The sequence below is a fragment of the Diospyros lotus genome, chromosome 6 (assembly GCF_014633365.1).
Source record: "Diospyros lotus cultivar Yz01 chromosome 6, ASM1463336v1, whole genome shotgun sequence".
NCBI lineage: Eukaryota > Viridiplantae > Streptophyta > Magnoliopsida > Ericales > Ebenaceae > Diospyros > Diospyros lotus.
In genome coordinates this window covers 11,578,997-11,603,557 of record NC_068343.1, presented here as the reverse complement: position 1 = coordinate 11,603,557, position 24,561 = coordinate 11,578,997, and the positions used below count along the sequence as shown (strand labels likewise).

The window sequence follows — 24,561 nt, the reverse complement described above, 5'->3', positions numbered from 1 at the left end:
TGGATGAGGAGGATATGTCATAAACTGTCCAAAACAGATCACCAAACCATAACTAAATGGGAACTTCCTTTAACCGACCATACCGCTCTCAAGTCCGCCAAACAAGGAAACTATTTATTTCTACTCTATGTGAACCTGAAACAACTATTTGGGTCTGTGCTTATAAATCATGATATAGTAATCTATTATTTGAAATTGAAATGGATCGAGTTAATTTAAAATTTAACTTAAAATCACACAATAAGAGAAAAACAATGATAATGACAGTGGTTTTGATGATGAGGTGTTCTAGCTCTAGGGGCAAATATAAAAACATCCTTATAAAATGAGATTTAAATCAATAATTTAGATTTAATTAAGTTCACCAAAGTCAACTCCAAAAATTTGGATCTATATTTGGGTTAGGTTAAAAGCTCAATCTTAAAATTATTTATGCTAGGACAACATATAAGCTTGAACCTGAGTCCAAGCCCATATTATATCATTTGCTAACTAAATTCGCATAAAAGATTAAATTTGACCATTCACGTAATATAATTTTTGTTTTTTATTGTTTATGGGAGGAATCAAGCATTTTATTAATTACATCATTACTGTGTCATTTAATCTCGAGTATAGTGATTAACTTGAGCCTTCAATAATCTATTGAAGAATTAAGACTCGTTCTCATTTTTTAATTAGAGCAAATCCCAACCAAGCTCAAGCCAAGGATCGCGAAGAATACCTTGGAATTGAGAAAAACTAATTAATAATACAATCATTGTGCAAATTGGGTGGTGATCAGCGCGAAACCCCCATTATGCACGTTATTTTCACACAGTGTGCTTTATTATATATTATTTTTTACATCAAAATAATTTGATTAATTGATTAAATGTTTTAAAGTATAATGCATTTATAAGTAATCAATGAAATTATTTAGATGCTGAAAACAAAAAACAATAAATACGTTTTATTTGAAAATAAAATATATTTTTTGTGACCATCATATTATATGTAACATTACTCTAGTATCTTTATATATATAAAAGTAGAAGAGTCTTGAAAAAAGAAATTTCTCTCCAAAACTTGTATTAATGATTTGCAATTAATACTTATCCATTAAATAAAATCTTATCTTTGTATAATATAATAATATATAACATATTTATATTTATATATATAAAAGTATAATAGTCTTGAAAAAAGAAAATTTATCCCAAAACTTGCATTAATGATTTGCAATTAATACTTATTGTATTAATAATTTAAATCTTTCAATTGCTTTGAAATAATAAGTAATAATAAAATTTCCCCCAAAACTTGCATTAATGATTTGTATTTAGTACAATAATTTACATTTTGTAATTTGCATTAATAATTTAAATCTTTCAATTGTTTTGAAATAATATGTATTAATTATTGTAAAATTAATAATAAATTTTAAATACACAAGTTTTTCATTGTTAATCATGAGATTTTCAATATATTATTATGTGAATATTAAATATTTAATTAATCTGTCAATCAATTAAAAATAAATACTATTTATGAGGAATATGAATAGACACTTAAACTATTAATTAAGTCACGGAAAATTGTTCATTTACATAAAAAATTTGCCAAACTATTTTTTACATCTAAAATTTGTATTAAACTTGCATAAATTTTTCAATGCTATTAATTAATCAAAAATAAATATTTTCTGTTAGATATTCTCATTAATTAATTCGTCAATCAATAAAAAATAAATACTATTTATGAGAAATATGAATAGACACTTAAAGTATATTAACCAAGTCACGAAAAATTATCAATTAAATAAAATCTTATTTTTGTATAATATAATAATATATAATACATTATATTAAAATAAAATAGTTTGCAAATTTTTGTTCCCTCCAAAAATCTGCCAAGTTATTTTTTGCCTCTAAAATTTGTATTAAATTTGCATGGGTTTTATGAGAAATATTAATAGACAATTTAAACTATTAATTAAGTCATAAAAAATTATATATTTATTTAAAATATTATTTTTATATTTTTATTCTATATATATTTATATAATATTAAAATATGATACTCAAACAAATAATTTGACAAGTGTCAATCAATGGTGAATTTTTTCCCTAAAACATTTACATTAAATCAAATGTAGTGATTAATTAATTATTAATTACTTTAATAATTATATTATAGTCTTGAAAATGTGATATTTTAACAAATTCATAAAAAAATATTTAAGGTTGTCAAATGTTAGGATTTTTCAATGCTAATTAATATTTAAGGTATCACATTTTTAAGACAATGGAAGAAATTAAAATTCATATTTTTAAAATTTTTTTATTATTGAAAAAATATATTCTTACTCATATTTAAGAGTTTTAATTTATATTTATAATTACAATATAATAAATAGAAAATAATGAACATTTTTGAATGGATATATTATAGATTTTATAATATTTATTTATAAATAAATATAATATAATAAAAAAACTATAAATATTTTGTCAAGTGACCTACATAATATGTTAATTATTCTTTAACACATTAAATGACAATATATTGAATTAAAAGTGTTCTTTATTAGCATATTAAATAATGAATAATTAATTAAACTTAAATTTTGATAAATGATGAAAGATTAAAAAAAATTATAATTCTCAATTCTGTTAAAATTATTTAAAATAATAATCTTATTCTTATTTTTAAATTAAACTCTCCTGTGTATCAGTTCACCACTAGTTATATATATAAAATAGGGTAAGTTATCTAAGTATTTTGAGATTTAATAAAAAGACACAAACACCCTAATATTTAAAAAATAAGAAAAACTTTCCTCGAAATTGTTGAAAAACATTTGTTAATTTTATTTAAATGCCAAAATACTTTTTCTCATTTTCTTTTTCTCTCACAAATATTATAAAGAAAAAAAATAGAGAATTAATAGTGGTGGCTAGTTGCCTTGTCGGTAACCACTGATCGCTAGTGTGAAGAACCTACCAAGATGAACTTGTGTCGTTAACTCCTTTAAGATGAGAAAGAAAGAGATTAGGGAGAAATCAAGATAGATAAAGAGAAAGATGCAGAGACAAAAATATAAATTACAAAGTTATGATGGAATTGTTAAAAGAGAGAGACACGTAGAGAAGACTAGAGATAGAGAGATAGTTGTTGAGAGCAGAGATAAAACCCATTGATAATTTGATTTTATCAATGACATAATTGTTAGGTTTTTGTAACCCTATCACTAATAAAGTTGTTGAAAGAGAGAAAAATAGGAGAAAAACATTTGTTATCGCCAAATTATGAGATAGATTAACTTATCGATGCCCTTGGGATTTGTTGTAGATCGTCTAACAATAACTTGTAATAGAATCAATTCAGTGATAGATTGAACTTAATGTATAATCGAATGGAAGAGGAAGTGAACGAGAAGAAGAGAAACACGAGGGAGAGAAAGGAAAATAATTTAAGGGATAAAGGATAAAAATGGTCTTTTAATTAATTTTTTTTATATTGTAAAAAGTTTTTATTATGTTTTAAATATGAAGTGTTTTAATGTATCCTACAAACAAAAAATAAGTATAAAGCTCTGGCAGGTAGCACTGTATTTGCGCACCGATTTCTCACGAATACAAGGAATTAATTAAGAAAGAGGAAAAGAAAATTTGACACTGCCTTCATATTCTTCTTCTTCGTCTTCGTCTGTCTTCTTCTCGACCAACTGGTTTCAGATCTTGTTCAATCCATTTACAGGGTTTGGGAAACTGAAGTGCAACAGCAATGGCGGTGAAAGGGAGGCATTCGCGTGTGCCGTCTCGGAGATCGTCTTCATCGTCGTCTACAATCGTTTACTCTGCGCTAACCATTTGCTCGTTCCTCATTCTCATCTTTCTTGGCCTTCGCATTCTATCATCTCCCACCGATTCTCGAGAATCTCATAGGGTGCAGGATCTCACCTCAATTGTTCATAGAACCGTGGAGGGAAGGTACGTTGCATTCAGTCGAGTTTTATTTTGACAATTTGCTCGAGTCCCACGATCTGGTTTATCTTGTGGTCTTTTGGGTCCAGGAGTGACGTGGAGGATGGGCGAGGAGATCAGTGGGTTGAAGTGATCTCTTGGGAACCAAGAGCTTTCATTTATCATAATTTCTTGGTTAGTTGGTCGAATTTTTCTCTTCTTTTTATAGATTTGTCTTTCTTGCCCTTATCTTACTAGTAAATTTAATGTATTTGCTTGTGTAGCAGTTATGTCTATGAACTGAAAGGGCCATCAACATTTGTTAATTTCGCATAATTTTAGTTCTTGAAATTCGTTGAATTTTGTAAGGAGTCTGGTTTAAAAGAAACGGCAACATATTGTGCAAAGAATCAATGATAGGACTGGTTTGTGATTAATCATGGCAGAGTAGTGCATGGAGCCACACAAATCTTTTTACCTCATCTGATTTTATGTCTACATATGTACAATCTTATACATGTCTGAATCACTTTAGTCTGCAAAAGGATGTTTGGGTTTAGACTTTGTATTTTTCCCGTCCATGCTTGATCAGAGTTTAAATTCGATGTCATCTCATTAATAGCCCTAGATCTTCATTGTATTTCTGATGTGCAGTCTAAGGATGAGTGTGAATACCTAATTAATCTCGCGAAGCCTAATATGGTAAAATCGACAGTTGTAGATAGTGCTACTGGCAAGATTAAAGATAGCAGGTATGTGTTTCTTAAGTTCTCTCCTAGTATTTTTAATTTTTTTCCCAGTTTAAGCTTGCTTTTGTCCTGTCATTATTGCCTTTTACATGCTTATATGTCCACACCTTAGAGTTTCTTTTCTGCTTTTCTTGGGGTGCATATAGGGTACGTACTAGCTCTGGTACATTTCTCCCCAGAGGGCGTGATAAAATAATCCGGAACATTGAGAAAAAGATTGCAGATTTCACCTTCATCCCTGTAGGTAAGTAGATGAACAGCAACACCTTAATTCTTTATGCTTCACATTTGAGCAGTTCAAGGTTCATTTTATTTTTCTTGAGATTCCATTTTGATTTTTGGATACATTAATTGCAAAGGAGAAGGTTTTGTTAGAGTTTTGGGATGTAATCTTCATGAGATTCTGGAGATTAATATGCTTGAGACCTTTTTTTTTTTTTTCATTTCTGTGGTGGATTAAAATTATGATGCTTGAAGGGTCAAGATAATTATTAATCTCAGCATAATACGTGCCTCAATATATCAATTCCAATCTTTTGGTGCAAATTGACGGTATTCTAGGCTCTATAGCGAACCTTGTTGCCTCAAGTTGGATGGTAGAACAACTTAAAGGAATACATTTGTGAGTCAGTTAATTTACAAGTATATTTATGCAGTTTAGACCTCAGAAACAACTTTTGCATGCTAGGGTAAGGTTGTAAAAATCTGTGTCTCTGACCTGGATCAGATTGCACATGGTTGGATATTTGTGTGTTGGCTTACTCTTTTAACTTAAGCCCTGTTGTGGCAAAGATGAACTAGATAAATACAGCTGTCTGTGTGCATCTTTACATGCTTTACGTACTTGTAAAGGATAAAAGGCTATTAGCCTCTAAGAATGATTATTTCGATTGTCTATGATGCTTAACTAAAGGTGAATCTTTGGGTATAGTTTCATGTCCCAAGATTCTTATGACCATTTTACTAGTGGATTTTAATGTTTACCAGTTTTAGTTTTTTTCCTCCACAAGAGTACAACACTAAGGTTTGATGAAGACTTCATTTAGCATTTAGATTTTCAGTTGTTCTTCATTATTATGCAATTTGTTCATTCCTATTTTTTCTCTCATTTCATTGATTTGTAGAGCACGGAGAGGGGCTTCAGATTCTCCACTATGAAGTGGGCCAAAAATATGAACCTCACTTTGACTATTTTCAAGATGAGTTTAACACTCAGAATGGGGGTCAACGCATTGCTACAGTTCTAATGTACCTGTAAGTAATGTCTCGATCACATCTTTCTGGATAATAGTGCTTTGTGTTCTTTTCTGGGCCTTCTTATTTATTTGTCCCTGCTATCATTGGCACAGGTCAGACGTTGAAGAAGGGGGTGAGACAGTATTCCCTTCTGCCAAAGGAAATTTTAGTTCTGTGCCTTGGTGGAATGAGCTATCTGAATGTGGGAAAGGTGGACTATCTGTTAAACCAAAGATGGGTGATGCGTTGCTTTTTTGGAGCCTGAAACCTGATGCATCTCTGGATCCTTCAAGTTTGCATGGTTAGTTATTTTCATCTGATTAGCTTAGCCTTTAAGTGTGCAGTGTAGATGTTGATGGTTGGTTCATTATCTGCTATTAAAGGGATACTGGTCCAACTTCTTCTTGAATGACCTAGCATGCATTCTCTGGTTCTCCAATTTCCTGAGTCAACATTTCTAAATTGAATCTGTCAACTGACTTGGCTTTCAAGTTATATGTTTGTAAAACCACACACTTCGATTAGTTCCTTAAGAGTTTGAAACTACCTCCATCTTTCACACCTGCATGCTATTACAGCATATCCATGTATGCGGCTAATTAATGATTGAAAATTGTGTTATTTTAGGTGGCTGCCCTGTTATTAAAGGGAACAAGTGGTCGTCAACGAAATGGATCCGTATCAATGATTACAAAGCTTAATGTACAGAGTCAAAGGTAATCTTTCTCTTCTGTACCTAGACAAGGTTATTAATTAAAACCCATAATTTAACTTATCACTGTAATTGTGGTAAGTTAAATAATAGGTTTATAGAGGACTCTATGATTGTGGGACCTTACAGAATTATCTCATTTGGACACACACGCACACACACACATATATGAACATGCAACATCTGATGGGCTGTAGTTCGTCTGATGGGAAATTCAGTTTTCACAGTTCATTAACCAAGAGCTTAGTTTGGTTGATAGATTAAGTGGTCTTGAATTCTATACATGCTGATTAAGATCAATATCTTAAGTAACTGAGACAGAACAAGCATGCACCATCATATTGGATTGGAGGAGGCACGGCTAATTGTTCAGTTTCACAAATTTTGAGCAATTATATTTCTCAAACTGCTAAGAGCCGAAAATTCACTAGGTTCTGTATACGGTCTCTGTAAATTTCTGGGGTTTGATTTTCGTGATCATCTATTTAACTTCAGTATGATCGTAACAGGTGCCAACATATTAATTTCTTTATTTTTTTCTGGTTCATTTTATTTTTTATTTTTTTGTATTTTTTTTAGTTTAATAAAAAATATAAGTACATATGATGTTATGGTGAGATTTGAAGATTTAGTTCTCTCAAGAAAAGATCAGTTTATATATCTTGAATCAATCACTCAAAAAGATGGAGAAATTAATGAGGATATTGCCCATAGAATGAATTAAGGTAGGATAGTTAAAATATAAAAAGTGTGTCTACCCTTTTGTGTGATAGTGAAATTCTGTTAAAACTAAAGAAAAATTCTATAGGTTGATTATAAGACCAATTTTGTTATATGGCATGCAATATTAGGCAGTCAAGAAGACCAATTTTGTTATATAGCATGCGATGTTAGGCAGTAAATCACTAACATGTGCACAGAATATGAATGTAAAAATGAATATAAGTAAACATGATTATAAAACCAATTTTATAGGATGGATGTATTGTTATAAAAGAAGGGATTTAAGTAAAAATGATATTATTTGCAATAAGATTATAGTGTGTGTGACTCGATGGTTTAGTCATGTGAAAAAAAGACCAATAAAGGCTCTTATAAGGAGAGTTGATGGTATGGAAGAAATTTCTGGTAAAAGAGGCGGTTGAAGACCAAAATTAAAAAAAAAAGTGAAAAACTCTTACATACTGTATTAAGTATAACCATAGATATAGATGATTGGTGTGCTAGAATACAAGTATCTGACCCCATCTAATAAGAGATTTAGTCTTTATATGTTGTTGTACATTGTCTATTAATTTGTTCATCTGTGAAGTTCTCCCTGCTATGTTATAGTACAGACCGTTCTTCAAATGATTATGCGAGCATTACTAACACCTAGCCTGCAAGCGAACATGCCTGCTAAGTCCCCACACATGTATAGAATTGCCAAAAAGTTTTCCAATGAGTTGAGTCTACTTCCGGTTAGGTTTCTCTCTGTGCTGTATTTTCTCCCCGCTCTGTTTCCATTAGAAGTTTGCCCTCTTTGTATTCCCTTCAGACGTTGAATTTGTCCCGTTGGCTTAGGATTAATTCACTTTTACTATTTCTTTGATTAGTTAATGTATCTTTATGTTGACAGGTACATAAATGACTCCTCCTGCAATGAGGCTGTGTGCTTTGTAACAAAAGATGATGATACAAAAGGAGCTCCCCACAAGTGTGAAGTCTGTAACGCCATCAGTTTTGTTTTACATTTCCTTGCCTTTTAACTTAAAAATAAATTATGGGGAGAGAGGGAAGTTGTATGTCCTTTAAGCGTCGAAGTACAAGGGAATCAAAAATGTTGACTGGTGATGCACTAACGCCAACTTCAGAACAGATGATAATCCATTGCTGAATGCATCCAGCTAGCTCTCATCTTCAGGCAGCGTTCCAAATTATCACGGATTGTTGATTTTGTGGAATTGTATAATTGTTGTCAAAAGTAGCAGTAGTTCTTTTTCTCATTTTTGTGTTCTTGCCTTCTCTCAACATTTCCAAGACCCAAGCTTGTTCAAGCTTCAAATAGATTTTAATTCAAGAAAAGCTCTGCAAATATGGACCTTTCTATACTTTTGGGCATTTTATATACTTCAACACTGATTCATACGACATCATTAATCATGTCTTGCTCTAATTCAGTGGTAATGACGCCTAGCCAAACTGGACATTTGACATTATAAAGTCCAAATTTAAGGCTATAATTGCAACAGCGTTGTTAGATTTAGAAGAACAGGCTGCCGGCTCCCCCCTTTAATAGGACATAATACTCCGATGTATAAAATACCTATTACGTCACATCTTGTTCTTTTCACATCTACACATAAATACATCTCATTCATTAGGTAACGGTACACTATTCATTGAAGGTCTTGGCGCTCTCTGCATCAACCAATTTCCTAATAACATAGTGCAGGATGCCTCCGTGATCAAAATAAGCCAGTTCTACCTGCAATAGAAGTTTCCAGGTGGTTCATCACAAAATTTCCGAAGAATCAAGCAGCAAGCAGCATGGTCAGGTCATCTCTTACCTCTGTATCATACTGCAGTCCACATGTAAATGATTTGCCGCTGTCATTTGTGACTAAAACTTCTTGCCCAGGTCTGATCTCGCGAACGGTGCTTGGGAGGTCAATGGTGTAGCGTTCATGGCCCGTTAAGCCAAGAGATTCAGCTTCTTCCCCAGCTCCGAAACGCAGTGGGATAATACCCATGCCCACCAGATTGCTGCGGTGAGTCGTTTCAAAGCTCTTTGCTATTATCGCTATCACGCCCTGAATCCAAAAATAACTTGTGGTATCGCTGCAAATGTAAAAGGATATCAGAAGATAGATATTGAATGGCGAGTTTGCCAGTAGCATTGGACCTTTAGCAGCCCAGTCCCGAGAACTTCCTGTCCCATATTCAGCTCCGGCCAAGATAATGGGATCATGGCCCTCACTCTTTTACCTCTGTTGAGACGATGAGAATAAAAAAGAAAAAGAAAATCACTCCTCGAAGAATTGAGTTGTCAATTCGCCAAATCTTACCAGATATAGTGCTTATTCTGTTGCTTATGGTGTGTTACTGTTAGATTAGGTGATTCTGTCCTAGAAATAATTAAGATTGCTTTCCCAGAAAGGGGTATCGTCTAATAAGTATATTATTACTTATTTGCAGTCCCTACTAATACCACCACCAAGGCAAGGCATTAGAAGAAATTACCATGGCAGCATCAAACACAGAAAGTTTCTCCCCACTGGGGATGCGAATTGTTCTCGGCCCAGCTTCATCCAATAACTTGTTTGTAAGACGAGTATTTGCAAAAGTTCCTCTCATCATCACCTCGTGATTACCACGCCGGCTTCCATAAGAGTTGAAGTCTCTCCTATCAACGCCGTGTTTCCCAAGGTATTGGGCAGCAGGGCTGTCTTTGTGAATGCTACCGGCTGGTGAAATATGGTCGCTTGGAACCGAGTCCCCAAACTTGAGCAAGCAGTAAGCGTGTTTCACTCCGTGAGGGCCTGGAGGGCACATGCTCATCCTCTCAAAATAGGGTGGCTCCTTTATGTAAGTCGAAGACGGGTCCCATTCATAGAGGGGGCTTGAAGGCACAGATAACTGGTTCCACAGTGGATTTCCCCTGGCTATTGCCTCGTAAGTTGCCTTAAACATGTCTGGCAGCACATTCGAGTGCTCAACCTGCTGACATTTGAACAAGGAAAAAGGTTGTCATCTTCGATCTCTCGCACCAGTAGAACTACATTTAATTTAAAGCATGCATGTCAAGTAGCTCAACTCGGCTATTTCTTCATTCGACGGCCAAATCTCTCTCAGCAAGACCTCTTTCCATCCTTTCCCATCCCAATAGCTTCGGTCTCAAAATCAGTGTCGACCTGCAGAATGTTCCCTAATGTAACCAGCCAGCATCTTAAATTGGATTTGGGATGAGTAGTTCTGTGTGAAGATAAAAGTTTCAGAGGATGTTGATTGAGAAAAATTGCCTTACTGTGCCAGTAAGGGCATAGATCACCACAAGGGGAGGAGAAGCCAGGTAGTTTGCTCTTGTTAAAGGATGCACACGGCCCTCAAAATTTCGATTTCCAGACAGTACAGCTGCTACCACTAAGTCTGAAAATACAATCATATGCAAAACCAATAATTTGTAGAAAGTTCTAGCTCAGACATATAATCTCACGATTGAAAGTTACCCCTTTCAGTAATAGCAGAGGCCACTGGTTCATCAAACTCTCCAGAATTTCCAATGCATGCTGTGCACCCATAGCCGACAACATTGAACCCCAACTGGTTCAAATATCTCTGCAAGCCACTACAGATGCAATATCTGGCTGAAGAATGTAAAATGAAATGACAGATTTCCAAATATTGGCTGAAAGATTCAGAAGGATTTGTCACAATCCAATCCTTTAGATATTTCAGTTAGTGAGACCAAAAAATATATTTAAATCTCCCTTAGTAAATTACCCATCTGGGATTGAGTTGTGATAGAATAGTACCTCTTTTCTAGATACTTGGTTACAACCCCAGAGCCAGGAGCAGGACTTGTCTTGATCCACGGTTTCACCTAGTAGAAGATGAGCAGGAAATTAAAATGGCAGCCAACGAAATGCATAGAAGACGGATGCCAAGAGTGCAGACAATCTTGCAAAACCTTGTAAACATATCATCTATTAGGTACCTTTACCCCCCTCTCCCTCTTCAAATCCCCCCCCCCCCCCCCCCCCCAAAAAAAAAAAAGGAAGAAGAAAAAAACCAAAAAGAAGAAGATCATTCTAACCTCCAAGCCAAAATCACATGCTTTCTTTGCAACCAAAGCAGCTCCAATCATCAGACTAGGATTTGAAAAGTATTTGTGCAGCTAGTGATAGCTGCTATAACAACGCCCCCACGTCTGAGTTGCGCAGGAGTCCCGTGAAATGTGAAATCTACGACCTTTTCTTGAGACTCTTTTGGCACACGGCAAAGCCCTGTAAATTCATGATAGAATAGATGGAGACATAGAGACCTACCATTACGTAAATGCTACATAATTGACCAATCAGCTACATTGAAGCATTGGTATTGAATGATTGCATGAATGGTCTACTTGATGTTCCACATATGCAGAGACTTGGGTTACACCATTTTTTACTCTTTTTTGCTCGGCAGGCTACACCAATTTTAACAAACCTGACATACTCCTCACCGTAGAACTGCTATACTGATCGTAATAATTTTATTATGAGTGCGTTCCTTGTTGATGGTGTGAATTCTGATTATCTGCCCACCTAGCTTGTCATGCACGAGTTGGCTTGTGAACCTACCTAGAATCAGCTTAGAAAAGCCCTTCATACACTTAAAGCACTTTGTTTGAACTTTTATTCACCAGCCTTACATCCGAGGAGTGGATGTATGGTTTGTCATGTTTAATTATCAAGTGTCCAATTCCTAAACTTGGAGCCTCTGATGCAAAATTGGAAAGCCAGTTAAGACGGTGCAATATCTGATGCATATCACTTAAAAAGTCTTGCTAAAAGTATCACCTTGAACCTAACTTTATTGTCTAAGCATGCATGCCAATCGGCCTTCATTTGTTTCAAAGGAACACGATCATGTGGCCTGCAACAAAATCAACTGTTGAGAAGAGAGCTTGAGACTTGAAGATAAACATATGAAATACACGTGCATGATAATAAATTAAATATTCTAATGAAAACTAGGAAGTCCTACCACTTTGGCCCTGACACACAGGGTTCTACATCCTGAAGATTCAACTCTAAATAAGAAGTGTACACTCCTCTAGTCTGGGGCTGAGTTCACCATGAACAGTCAGAAAAATTTCAATGGATGAAATCGGAAAACACATACGAGTAAGAAAGACAGTACCTGACTATAATCCACGAACAAGTTGTTAGCCCGTAAGTAAGATTCTATCATAGATATCTACAAGAATAGTAGGTCAGTTTATGAAACATGAGTCATGACAACTAGAAATTGATGTTTTATTAATTGACCTACAGTTTCATCACTTTTTCCAGTCAGTCTCAGGTACTCCAGAGTGACATGGTCAACCGGAAAGAAGCCCATGGTTGCACCATAATCCGGCGACATATTGGCAATAGTGGCCCGATCTGCTAGTGAAATTTCACCCATGCCTTCACCGACATATGTAAGAAAATGAACAATTTGAAGTTAGAAAAGAGCCAGAGCAACAGCGGCAACTTCAGAACACATACATGTTTAATAGGATACAACTTTAACGGACAAGGTTACCATAAAACTCCACAAACTTGCCCACAACTCCATGTTTCCTAAGAATTTGTGTCACCGTCAAGACTAAATCAGTGGCTGTCACTCCATTTCTAATTTTTTCAGATAATTTGAAACCAACCACTTCAGGAAGAACCATGCTCATGGGCTGCAGTAGGGAACCAGTCAGAAATAAAATTCTCTGGAAAATTATAGCAAAAGATGTACAACAGAGGGCCTGGTACAAAGTAGTCTTGTTCTCTCCATGGAAGACATGGAAATAGACCAGCATATTCTTTCTTATACCGGACCGAGCATTGCAGCCTCAGCTTCTTGCCGGCTAACTCCCCAGCCGGCAATCCCTAATTAATCCATTTATCATGGTTGTGTGAAAATCAGTTCCAACAACGGTATCAGGGTAAAGGAGGTCGTTCGTGCTAAACACCACATTGCCAAGGTGTTCTAAGTTCACCTGCACGTGGTCATTTTCAAGTTTCAGTTGCCTCACACAGGCATCCATCAATTGGAAATGTGGGCAAAACATACTAGCCTCCAAATAAATAGAAGGGGTTGAAGAATATTAAGAACCTTCCACTAACCATGATGGGTCTAAAAACAGGTCTAGTCGAAATGAACCATATACGCTTTAATTATCACCTGGTGGGCAATCCCAGAGCCAGGAGGAACAAGAAGCATGTTGTCAAAAGCACTTGAGCCCCATCTGAGGAAAGCAAATTTTTCTTTGTTTTGTCGAAACTCAAGTTCCATATTGGCCTGCAACGCTTTTTCTGATCTTACCATTTCGGCCTCGACCGAGTGATCAATGACAAGATCAGCCGGAACCTGCATAAAACAAATTGTTATTCATCTAAGTGACCCTCAAGTGTAAAAATATCAACATGATCCAATTTTCAAATTAAATTCTTCACCATGGAAAGCAAAATTAGATTTGTGTTTTATGATTAATAAATAGTTCATCACACTTCATATCATTTCAGAGCTAAATATGGGAGGGAAAATCATGTAGGTTGGGGAACCAAATATGGTAGAGCTAAACATCATTTTAGAGCTCTAAATCATTTTCACCCCATGAATGTCTTGTTCCAGTAACACTAACTCCCCCTACTTTGTGTCTTAGATCAGTATCGAATTTGTGAGCATACTAAGTCTAACGAAGCTTTTAAAATCCTCAAAGAAACAGAAATTCAATTATTTCTTTTAACCTCCGGCCCAACCCTGTATTCTAAGTCTTACGCAGCTTTTAATATCCAAGGGTTCATGCACAGCTCTCCATTCGCATGCACTGGGTAAGACCGCACCCGAGAGAAAGAAACTCGTAGTTCTCGTGATCTTAATCCAGGTCAACCCTGTATTCTTACCAATTCCTTACCAGGCTAAAGAAATAGAAACAGAAATTTAGCTCACCATTGGGTTAATTTTCTTTGGGTCACTGCCGAGCCTCTTCATTGCAGTGAAGTCCTGAAACACCAAACAAGATCGTGTATACATAAACACATACCTGAAGAAGCACCAAGATAACGCAATTAATTAATATTTACCTGAAGAAGCACTCTGGCAGGCTTGAATTTCAATTCGTTTGGGAGAAGTATTCTCCCAATCAAGAATCTTCTCAACGTCCTTTAAGGTGACTTGGAACTCATCACAGTTCCGAATTGCCGACTCCAGAAGTATCCTAATTGAATATGGAAGCTTGTCTGCGGTATAGAAAGTAGAAACATTGTTCAGACAACTAACGTGTAAGTTTTGTATCAAATTAATTCTTTACCAATCTAAATAAATAAATAAATAAATATATATATATATATATATATATATGACCGATATTCTGGGATCGTTGAGAGCAGGCAACCTGTAATATTTTCCAAATTCACCGCTGCCATCAGGCTTCTCGAGGGTCCTCAGTATTCTCCGGAAAGCATTTTCATTTGCAGTAGCTGAAATTCATCAAACAGTATGATAGTAACTTGAAAGATGCGTAGAATTGACATTACACTTAACAGGCAGATGAGATTGTGAAACTTCCGTTTGGTTGCAGAGAAAACGGTGAAACATGTAAAACAGCGAGAAAAAGGACTCTGGGTCGTGGGTTGTTTTGCTTCATTTTCCATGGAAACAAAGGAAGAACGAGCATGAAATGCTTACCCATGGACACGAGCGCTATCTGAACTGCCAAAGCCGAGAAAGATCGGGTGTTTTTGTATGCATGATTTGGCTTAGGTTTTACGAAGGCGATAAAGAATACTGCAGACACCGAGGCAGCTCCGCCGACTGAAATGGCGGCCGGCGAATCGCTTTCCGGGGCGGCGGGGGGGGGGGGGGGGGGGGACATGCTACGTGTCGGGGTTCACGCATGCCACGACTGTGCACTGGTGCTGCCATGGCGTACTGTCAGCTTCAAATGGATTTGGAAAAGTCTTCCGAGTCAGATAGGCTTAGCGAGTTTTATCGAATTTGGGCAAAATAACAAATTTAGCTTCGCCTACTTTACAAATTTACAAAGCGGATGACTGTCCCTTTGGCTCTCTCCTCTCTCCTCGTATGGCCGCACCGCACCTCCGTTGCTTTTGCCTCGCTGTCATGCCGTCGTTACCTCGTTGCCGTCCCCGCCTCTCTTTGCCAACCGTCACTGCATCTTCTAGCAAATGTTGGCGAGGCGACAACGACAGCCAGGTGATGACAACGTAACAGCGAGGCGCCATGATGAGGCAAAGGCGGCAAAAGGTAGTGGAGGCACGACTATGGGAGGGGAAATGAGAGAGCAGTGGTAGTGGCCTGCTTTGCAAATTTGTGCAGGACGGGGACAAATTCGTCATTTTACCCCCATTAGGTAAGACGCTCGATAGGGCTGTTTGGCCCTGTAGAACAACTCAATGAATTTTGCTACCGAAAGGTAAATAATTTTTTTAAAAAATATTTTTCCTTTGCAAGACCCAATACAATACTTTTCGCCCAATTTTATCTCTCTCTCTCACACACATGATTCTCTCTCTCTTCCTCTAATGACCTTCTTTTCCCCTCTCACGATCGTCGCCCCCACCTGTTGGCCAATTTTAGACCAGAGCTATAATAATATAAAATATTTATTTTGTCTAAATCATATTATATATTTAATTAATCTAGGGATAATTACCACAGGCACACCTAAGATTAAGTGAAAAAGACAGACAACAAAGGTAATAACTCATGGTGTTAAAAGCCCTTGAGCCTTGAGATTGAGAGATATCAATTCTTAGTCAATTAAATTTGTCTAGCTAGCTTACTTTTTTCAATCTTAATTTATTGGATTTGATCTTTTTTTTTGGTTTAGATTTGAGTTTAATTAATCTCATTGTAACTAGTTCTATAAACAGGTTCCTAACATTTGCAGTTTTAATAAAAGGAACATAATTTTGGCTAGCTTTATAGTATTTTTAGCATCATCTGTTCATAATAAATAAGAGAGTGTTTTAAGCCATCTTAAAAAGTTTTTAAGCCTCCACAAGAACGCAGCCGATCAATCCTAACACCAGAAAACACCAATTTAATATTGGTACCAAAGTGCCAATCATTTTGGCTTGGCTGTTGCTTGAACTTGGTTTTATACAAGAAGAGGGAATTGTTGTTAATGCAGGAAGAAGCCGGCAGATTTTACAGATAGAGCTATGCGACAACGTACGAGTTGACAATGAAGACATACAGCTAGTGGCGTGCCGCCACTGCCCGACTAAGAAATCAGGCGAGAGGACCAATTATGCAAGGCTAGAGGCTATGGGTGATTTAGGGGGTTAGAGCAAGAGAAGTTCTATGCCAGACTCACTTTATGGCCCCACTCATAAATCGGGTTCCGACTGTCTTCTCAGCTCCTTTCCTTTCACTAGAGTCGAAGCCATTCACCAGCTCGCCTTGTCTCCTCAACTCCCATCTCTCTTTCCTCATCGTTTCTTTTCGGCAATGAAAGTCTCCTCGGTTTCCTCTCCATTTGGCCCATTCCCTCTGAAACTCTCTCTTTAGATCTATTCCATCCTCAATTGTGTCCTTCTGTTCGCCCAGTTCGTCATTCTTTCTCTCTCTCTCTCTGTCTGCCAACATTGCTGTCTACTACATGAAAAATAGAATTTTGATTCAAGAGGTAATTTTCTTCGTTGTCTATTAGCCCTACTTGTTGCAGCTTAAAAGCTATAACTTCTAGCTTCTAATTTCAAAAAAGTTAGGATATAATGTTTGTTTTAACTTATAGAATTCTAACTTATACCTTTTATTAGCTTTTAGAAATGGTAGAAGTTGGCTTTTTCAAAGTTGGGGTACCCCAACTTTTACAACTTCTGCTTAAATAATTATATTTTTATGATAATTTTGCCCTTATTTTTAGCAAAGAATTACCCTCTTGTCTACGCAATCATGGGTTTTTCTTTTCCACTGCCATCTCCATTTTCAAATCTCTTCCTTTCTCTCGTCATCTTCCTCTCTTTTTATACTTTAATTAATTTTTTTATAACACTTAAAATTTATACATATACACTAATTAATTTTTAAATTATCATTCTATAACTACTAAGGGTATTATGGACAATTATACAAAAATAAATTATTTTACAGCTTATGGTATCAAACACCACAACTACTTAACTACAACTTCTAAGAAGTTGCAGTAAACAGGTTCACAACTTATTCTAAGTTTTAGAAGCTATAATCTAAGAAACTATAAGCTATAATTTCTTTAATTAAGTTATAACAAACGAGGCCATTACCTGTATTAATATTTATTTTTAGTAGGAATGTTTAGTTTAGAGTATCAAACTTCAAGTTGTGTAGATGCTATTTGGCTTGATAATGATGAATGTAGAAATGTAGATGGAGAAAATAATGAAAAAGTTGCTTAGGAGAGGCCCATGCTAATAATTATATTCAAGATTTGGAAAATAAGTTTGTCAATTAATAGAGTAACAAATAGTGAGGAAGAGGCATATTAGATGTAATGTGATTATGATCATGTTTTGGACTTAGTGTTAAGAAATCAAAATGATATTATTATTTCATATGTATTAAAAAAATTAGATAAAAAAATTATTTATTGAAAGAAAGATGAAAGGATAAGAAAATTAAGGAGTATTTATGGAGAATCATCACATAAAAAATTGGATATGAGGACAAGTTGTAAGGCACAGGTTTTGTTTGAATGTGATGAAGATGATTTTTTTTTTAGAATTAAGCAATTAATTAGAGTACAATCATGAAATGGCCAAGTATTAGGAACAGCATTTGTTGAGATCTTCATGATCAATATCACAAAGTAGTGGTGGCATGTTAAATCCATGTTAAATGCTAGAATTTCACTTGTCAATACTTATAAGTATTTAATAAATGAAAGTGGTGGTGTGAAAAACATTGGGTTCGTTAAAAGGGATGCATATAATTATAGGCTTAATACATCTTTTCCTCAACTGTTGCAAAATATGACATTGACTCCCTCACCTAAAAAATCTCAAGATTCAATCTTTAAATAATTAAAAAGATATTTTTTTACTCCTTGTTGTTTACATTCGTTTGTGCGTGACATAACAAATTTATGTATATAATATTGTTAATATTTTGTGTGATCTCCCATGGCTATGGCCTTCTCTCTCTCTTTACATATATATATATATATATACTGTACAGTCCATTAATACCTACCCTCGCCCAGCTCTTTCTCTCTAGCAACGATGGCTGCGTGTGCGTGTGTTTGTGTATATTAGGGGGTGGGTGATGGCTGCGGCCATGGTTGGGGGGATGGGTAATGGCCGCGGCCATGGCAGTTGGCGGTGACTGCCATGGCCGCGACCCATTCTCTCTCTCTCTCTCTCTATATATATATATATATATATTGCAAAATATATCAAACCCACCACCTTCCATGGCCGCGACCCTCTCTCTCTTTCTCTCTCTCTCTCTCTCTCTATATATATATATATATATATACTGTACAGCCCATCACCCACCCTCGCCTAGTTCTTTTTCTTTCTCACAATGATGGTCGCATTCATCGCGGCTGCCATGGCAGGTGGGTGACGGTTGCATTCATAGCGGCCATATATGTGCGTGTGTTTGTGTATATTGGGGGGTGGGTGATGGCTGCGACCATGGCAGTTGGTAGTGACTGCCATGGCCGCGACCCTCTCTCTCTATATGTATATATATACTGCAAAATATATCAGACCCACCCCCTCCCATGGTCGCGACCCTCTATCTCTCTATATACATATATATACTATACAGCCCATCACCCATCCTCGCCCAGCTCTCTTTCTCTCTTACAACGATGGCCTCGTTCATCGCGATTGCCATGACAGGTGGGTGAAGGCTGCGTTCATAGCGGCCATGTGTGTGTGTGTTTGTGTATATTGGGGGGTGGGTGATGGCCGCAGCCATGGCAGTTGGTGGTGACTACCATGGCCGCGACCCCCTCTCTCTCTCTCTCTATATATATATATATATCTACTGCAAAATATATTAGACCCACCCCCTCCCATGGCTGCGACCCCCCTCTCTCTTTCTCTCTCTATATATATACATACTGTACAACCCATCACCCACCCTCGCCCAACTCTCTTTCTCTCTTGCAACGATGGCCACGTTCATCGCGGCTGCCATGGCAGATGGGTGACGACTACGTTCATGGCGGCCATATGTGTGCGTGTGTTTGTGTATATTGGGGGGTGGGTGATGGCCGCGGCCATGGCGGTTGGTGGTGACTGCCATGGCCATGATCCTTTCTCTCTCTCTCTCTCTATATATATATATATATATTGCACAGACCCATCCTCTCCCATGGCCGTGACGAGCTCTCTCTCGCATATATATGTGTATATATAAGTTTGAGACAAATATAACGGAGTCGTTTACTCACATTGATGGCAAGAACTAAAAAGATATATTTTTAATTGTTTAAAGACCGAATCTTGAGATTTTTTAGGTGAGGGACTCAATGTCATATTTTGTAATAGTTGAGGGATTTTAAGATGTATTAAGCCTATATAATTATACATGAGACGAAGACTTCTCCAATTGAGATTGGGATTCACATAGTTTGATGAATTATTTCATAAATAAAGGTAATGAGGAAGTGTTGTTTTATTGGGATGCCTAATTTGATCAAGATGGTTAAATGGCAAATTTCTTTTGGAGGGATGGGAGATCTAGGATTGACTATGATACTTTTGGAGATGCATCATTTGATACTACTTATTGAACAAACAAATATAGTTTAATATGTGCTCCATTAGTTGGTGTTAACCACCATTGGCAAACAATAATATGTTTGGGTGTGCTTTCTTATCTAGTGATACAACAAACACATTTGAGTGGTTGTTTAAAACATTTTTAGATTCAATGAGAGGTAAGCAACAAAAAACAATATTTACTGATCAAGATGCAACAATGTTAAATGCAATCAAGAAGGTTTTTCTAGAATCACGTCATCGTCTTTGCCAATGGCACATTGCTCAAAAAGCTCCATCTTATTTTGGCAGTCTGAATTCAAATCATGATTTTCAAAAACCCTTTCACAAATGCTTGTCCGAATGTTAAACAGAAGAAGCTTTTGAAGATACATGGCAGTATATGATAACTGAATATAGAGTTTAGGGTAACAAATGGTTAAATAACATTTACAATCTTCATCATAAATGGAGCACACCTTTTAATAATGACACATTTCATTGTGAAATTAAATCTACATCTCAGAGTGAGAGCACAAATCATGTACTCAACGGGATTGGTGATATAACAACTTTGTTGAAGGTTTTGAGAAAATGGTTAGGTGGTGGCGGTCTCGTGAGAGGGATGAAGACTTTCGATGTACAAATGGTGCTCCATCACGCATCATAAAGGAGTCTTATGTTGAAGCAAGCTGCCAAGATTTATACGAACTGCAGAATGTATATGATTTTTGAAAAAGAATTTCTCAGAGAGATAAGGTAACAACTTTTGAGAAGAAGTTAAATGTTCATAATGTGTATATTTATGAGATGGTGCATGACCCATGGTGGGGAGGATAATGGGATTAGTGCAGTGCATCTTATTGTAATACCCCATGGAATTAAGTAAATTGTAGTTGTAAAAAGTTTGAGTCCATTGGTATTCTTTGCTCACATTTATTTAAGGCCTTTGTTAATTGAAATGTTAATTATATTCTTGAAAGATACGTAGTAATGATGCTATGGACAAAGGATGTTAGAAGAAGAGTCCATATGTTGGATATGGGCCAATGTGAACGAAGTGGGGTGTGAGAGTGACATATTGTTTATAATAATTAAAAAGGTAATGAAAATTGATTATGATTTTGTTTCATCATTGCCAACAAGATAAAGGGGCAAGAGGTATTGTGTTAGGGGCACTTTAGGAGAGCACGAGAAACTAGAGGAGTATTTGAGTTCTTTAAACTTAGATGCATCTTCATCTATTAAGGATAATTGAGCCAAAGGAATATCAAGGTAACGACATAGTTGAAGAAGATGCTATCTTATCTAAAGAGGATAATATCTTACACGAAAAGTCTATTAAATGGATCCTTGTAGAATAAAAGCAAAAGGTGCACCAAGTTAAAGATTAAAGAATCATCGGGAGAAACGACAAAACAAGACATCAACTTCAATTCATTCAGGCATATGTTTGCTTAATTTTTTTTCAATTATATTTATATCCAAACTATTCATTTATCTCATATATAGGATGCTTTAGAGTTTTCATTTTTTGAATTATACAAACCTTATGCATATGATATAATTTACATACTACTTGTAGAGAAACGTAAAAATATAAGAGAAAAAAGCACCATAATTACTCCTAGTGTTAATTATGACTATTGGCACTATTCTAGTTCCATTAACACCATTGGTTTATATAGGATGGTAACAATCCTTACAACTTTATGGATACTTAGATGTCTTATTTTGGCCCATTAGTTTAGGTAAATTATATTTCTTGTACTGTTGCTAATAATCAGGTGGGGTGGGGGGATCAAGTTCCATGGGCATTATCTCCATCAAACATATCATTTTCAAGCATGTTTTAGGGTGTTTAACAGCCAATTATAATTAATGGAATGCAAGTAAGTTTATCATGCTATCGTGACTATTAAGTTGTATTGATTCTAATTTAATTTTAAGAATTTTTAATTTTTTTATCAAATATATAGTTTCTCAATATGAATTAGTCTAATAATGTTAGAGAACGCTTGTCACAGGTACAACACAATAAATTCAGGAGTTTAGTGACTTTGTATCATAAATGATATTTTTGTATTTGATTGTATAATCGGGATTTGCTATAATTAAAAATGCAAGATTTTGATTGTTGAATTAATTAAAAATGTAGAATTTCAATTATATGCGTAAGATTTTGATTCTCTTAAATGTAACCAAGACTCAAACTTTGACTTTGACTTTGACTTTGATTTTGACTTTTAAACTTTTTTTATTAACTAAGGTGTTGAGATCGATATTTTCCTAGTTCGACATCTGGGTAATTCGGATGTCGTCACAAATTTATACACTCTTAAACGTCCACGCAGTTAGTCTTCACTAAATAAGATATCTATGCTTCCATTAAAAGTTGATCCCTTGTTACTCTAAAAAAAAGTTAAAGAGTTTTATCACTCGCGTCATGTGTTAAAGGCTACTTCTCTTTTTTTTTTTTTTTTTGGATGACCTAGATATATAGACTTCGCCCGCCTAATCTTGAAAGAGATTGACCTTCATCGTTCTTTCATTCTCTTCATCTTCGCCGCCTGATTCATCTATTGAAATCTTTGACTTTGGTTCTTTTTGTTTGATAATGGTGAGTGGTAAGGAGGATAAGCGAATCGAAGGATTTGAGAGGGCGTTGATGAGGCCAATTGCGCCGAGGTTGGCAAGCAAAAATCGACTGCATCTCGCCCATGCTTTGGTCCCTTGTTTGGTTTCGCCATTACGATCGACGGCTTGGTCTACAAGCAACTAGTGGTGGTGCAATTAGGGAGAGAAAGAGACCGAAAACGTAGCCAGACAGAAATGAGAGCTGGGGAGACGCGAGAAAGAGAGATATTGGTGACAAGGAAATGTTGCCGGAGAGAGAGAGAGAGAGAGAGAGAGAGAGGAAGCTGTGGAGTGTCTCTCTAGTTTTTGAAGCTTTTTTCTGCCACATCACACGCGGCGGTCCCCTGTTGGCCCAGTCCACGAGGGGGGACGTGAACTGGGTCCGGCGTAGAGTTTAACATTATTGTATACTTTATGAAAGCAAAAATTCTTGGAGAGTGGACCCTGCGTTTTATGCTGTAATTAATTAATTAATTAATCTGGTGGTGTTCCAGTGCTCTATTGTTTCGCAAAACTATGGACTCCTGAATTAAAGCCCACATGCATGTTGGGGAATTAATTTAAACTAGATAGATAGATAGATAGATAGATCGACGTTCAATATGGATATATATATATATATATATGCATGGAAAATGAATGAATCAAATCTATGTGTGTTCTCTTGTTTCCCAACTAACGAATCTGCAAGTACTCGATCGATCCAATTTATTATTATTATTGTTTACATTTGCAAATACCAACCAATAATATGGAAATTGATGATGCGGTGATTAACAATAATTAAACCCTAATTAATTTCACCTCCAGAAACCATAACAGAGAATTAATGCATGGCGCTGCTAGCTAGCTAGCTAGCTCTCCCACATCCAGCGATATATATATTTATATATATATAGTTACGATGGTTTAATTAATTAAAAATAACAATTTCTTTTATTTTTTAAATTTATATATGTTTCTCCATCCATCATTTTAATTAATAATTAATTAAGCTTCTATATATATATATATAGTGGACCATATATATATATAGCTAGCTAGCTGAAACTTGCAAGATATATATTTCAACGAAGCTAGCTTGTTGAAATGAATGCATCTATCTATCTGCCTTCTATAAAATAATGATAATGTGATCAGCAGCACGCTTAAGCCAACCAACTTGAAGAAGAAAATCCAGCAGCATTTTGGCTAAGATATGTATGTACGTAGACATGGATACAGTCCACTATCGTCATTATTATTAATTTGTTTCCTGTTTTACATTGATTTCATCGTCGAGAAAAACCTCGAAGACAAACCCAGTTCACTATGTACTATATATTATATATATATATATATATATAGAGAGAGAGAGAGAGAGAGAGAGTGGCATGCATCTGAAAGGTTCTACCAGCATATATAATCAATCAACCACGTACGCAGCATGTTTTGATTTTTCACCATCTGAAATAACATAAGATTTCTGAACCTATTTTCACCGTTCAAAGTTTCCCATTTTTGCTAGAGAGTTCGTCCGTCAACGAGGACGCAGGAAGTGGGTGGCTAGCTAGAAGAGAGAGGGAGGTTGGACGTTTCGAGGCGTAATTATAAATATATATATATATATAATCTCTGTGACGTCAGACAGCATTTCTTTTTTTCTTTTTGTTTGTTTGTTTGTGTGCATGGTCACTGTGACAGCAATTTGATGAGGGCATGGAATGGGTGGTGAGGTGACAACTTGTAAAAGTAGTGAAACAATATTGTCCTCTCTCATTAATGTCACAAGATAGATAGATAGATGGATGGATCTGGATGTGATCATAATATTCCCAGATCGATCTCTTCTCTTCTCT

At 35.8% G+C, this 24,561-nt stretch overlaps 1 protein-coding gene and 1 pseudogene across 1 annotated transcript; one reads left to right on the top strand and one right to left on the bottom strand.

Moving 5' to 3' along the window:
• Window positions 1-3,599: 3,599 nt before the first annotated feature.
• LOC127804055 (probable prolyl 4-hydroxylase 10) lies at window positions 3,600-8,734 on the top strand. The gene is made up of 8 exons (XM_052340775.1): window positions 3,600-3,974; window positions 4,058-4,142; window positions 4,602-4,699; window positions 4,843-4,940; window positions 5,821-5,950; window positions 6,046-6,233; window positions 6,560-6,648; window positions 8,263-8,734. The coding sequence occupies exons 1-7, from the start codon at window positions 3,769-3,771 to the stop codon at window positions 6,631-6,633; spliced, it is 879 nt and encodes a 292-aa protein (XP_052196735.1). The 5' UTR covers window positions 3,600-3,768; the 3' UTR covers window positions 6,634-6,648; window positions 8,263-8,734.
• A 101-nt stretch (window positions 8,735-8,835) lies between these two features.
• Window positions 8,836-15,389, bottom strand: LOC127804054 (aconitate hydratase, cytoplasmic-like; annotated as a pseudogene).
• Window positions 15,390-24,561: the final 9,172 nt, after the last annotated feature.

What these genes read in the sequence shown, in the direction of transcription:
- LOC127804055 (XM_052340775.1), top strand. Translation starts at nt 3,769, where the DNA reads ATGGCGGTGAAAGGGAGGCATTCGCGTGTGCCGTCTCGGAGATCGTCT. An exon ending in GGCAAGATTAAAGATAGCAG is followed by an intron (nt 4,700 to 4,842) that starts GTATGTGTTTCT and finishes GGGTGCATATAG; the next exon opens with GGTACGTACTAGCTCTGGTA. An exon ending in GCTACAGTTCTAATGTACCT is followed by an intron (nt 5,951 to 6,045) that starts GTAAGTAATGTC and finishes TCATTGGCACAG; the next exon opens with GTCAGACGTTGAAGAAGGGG.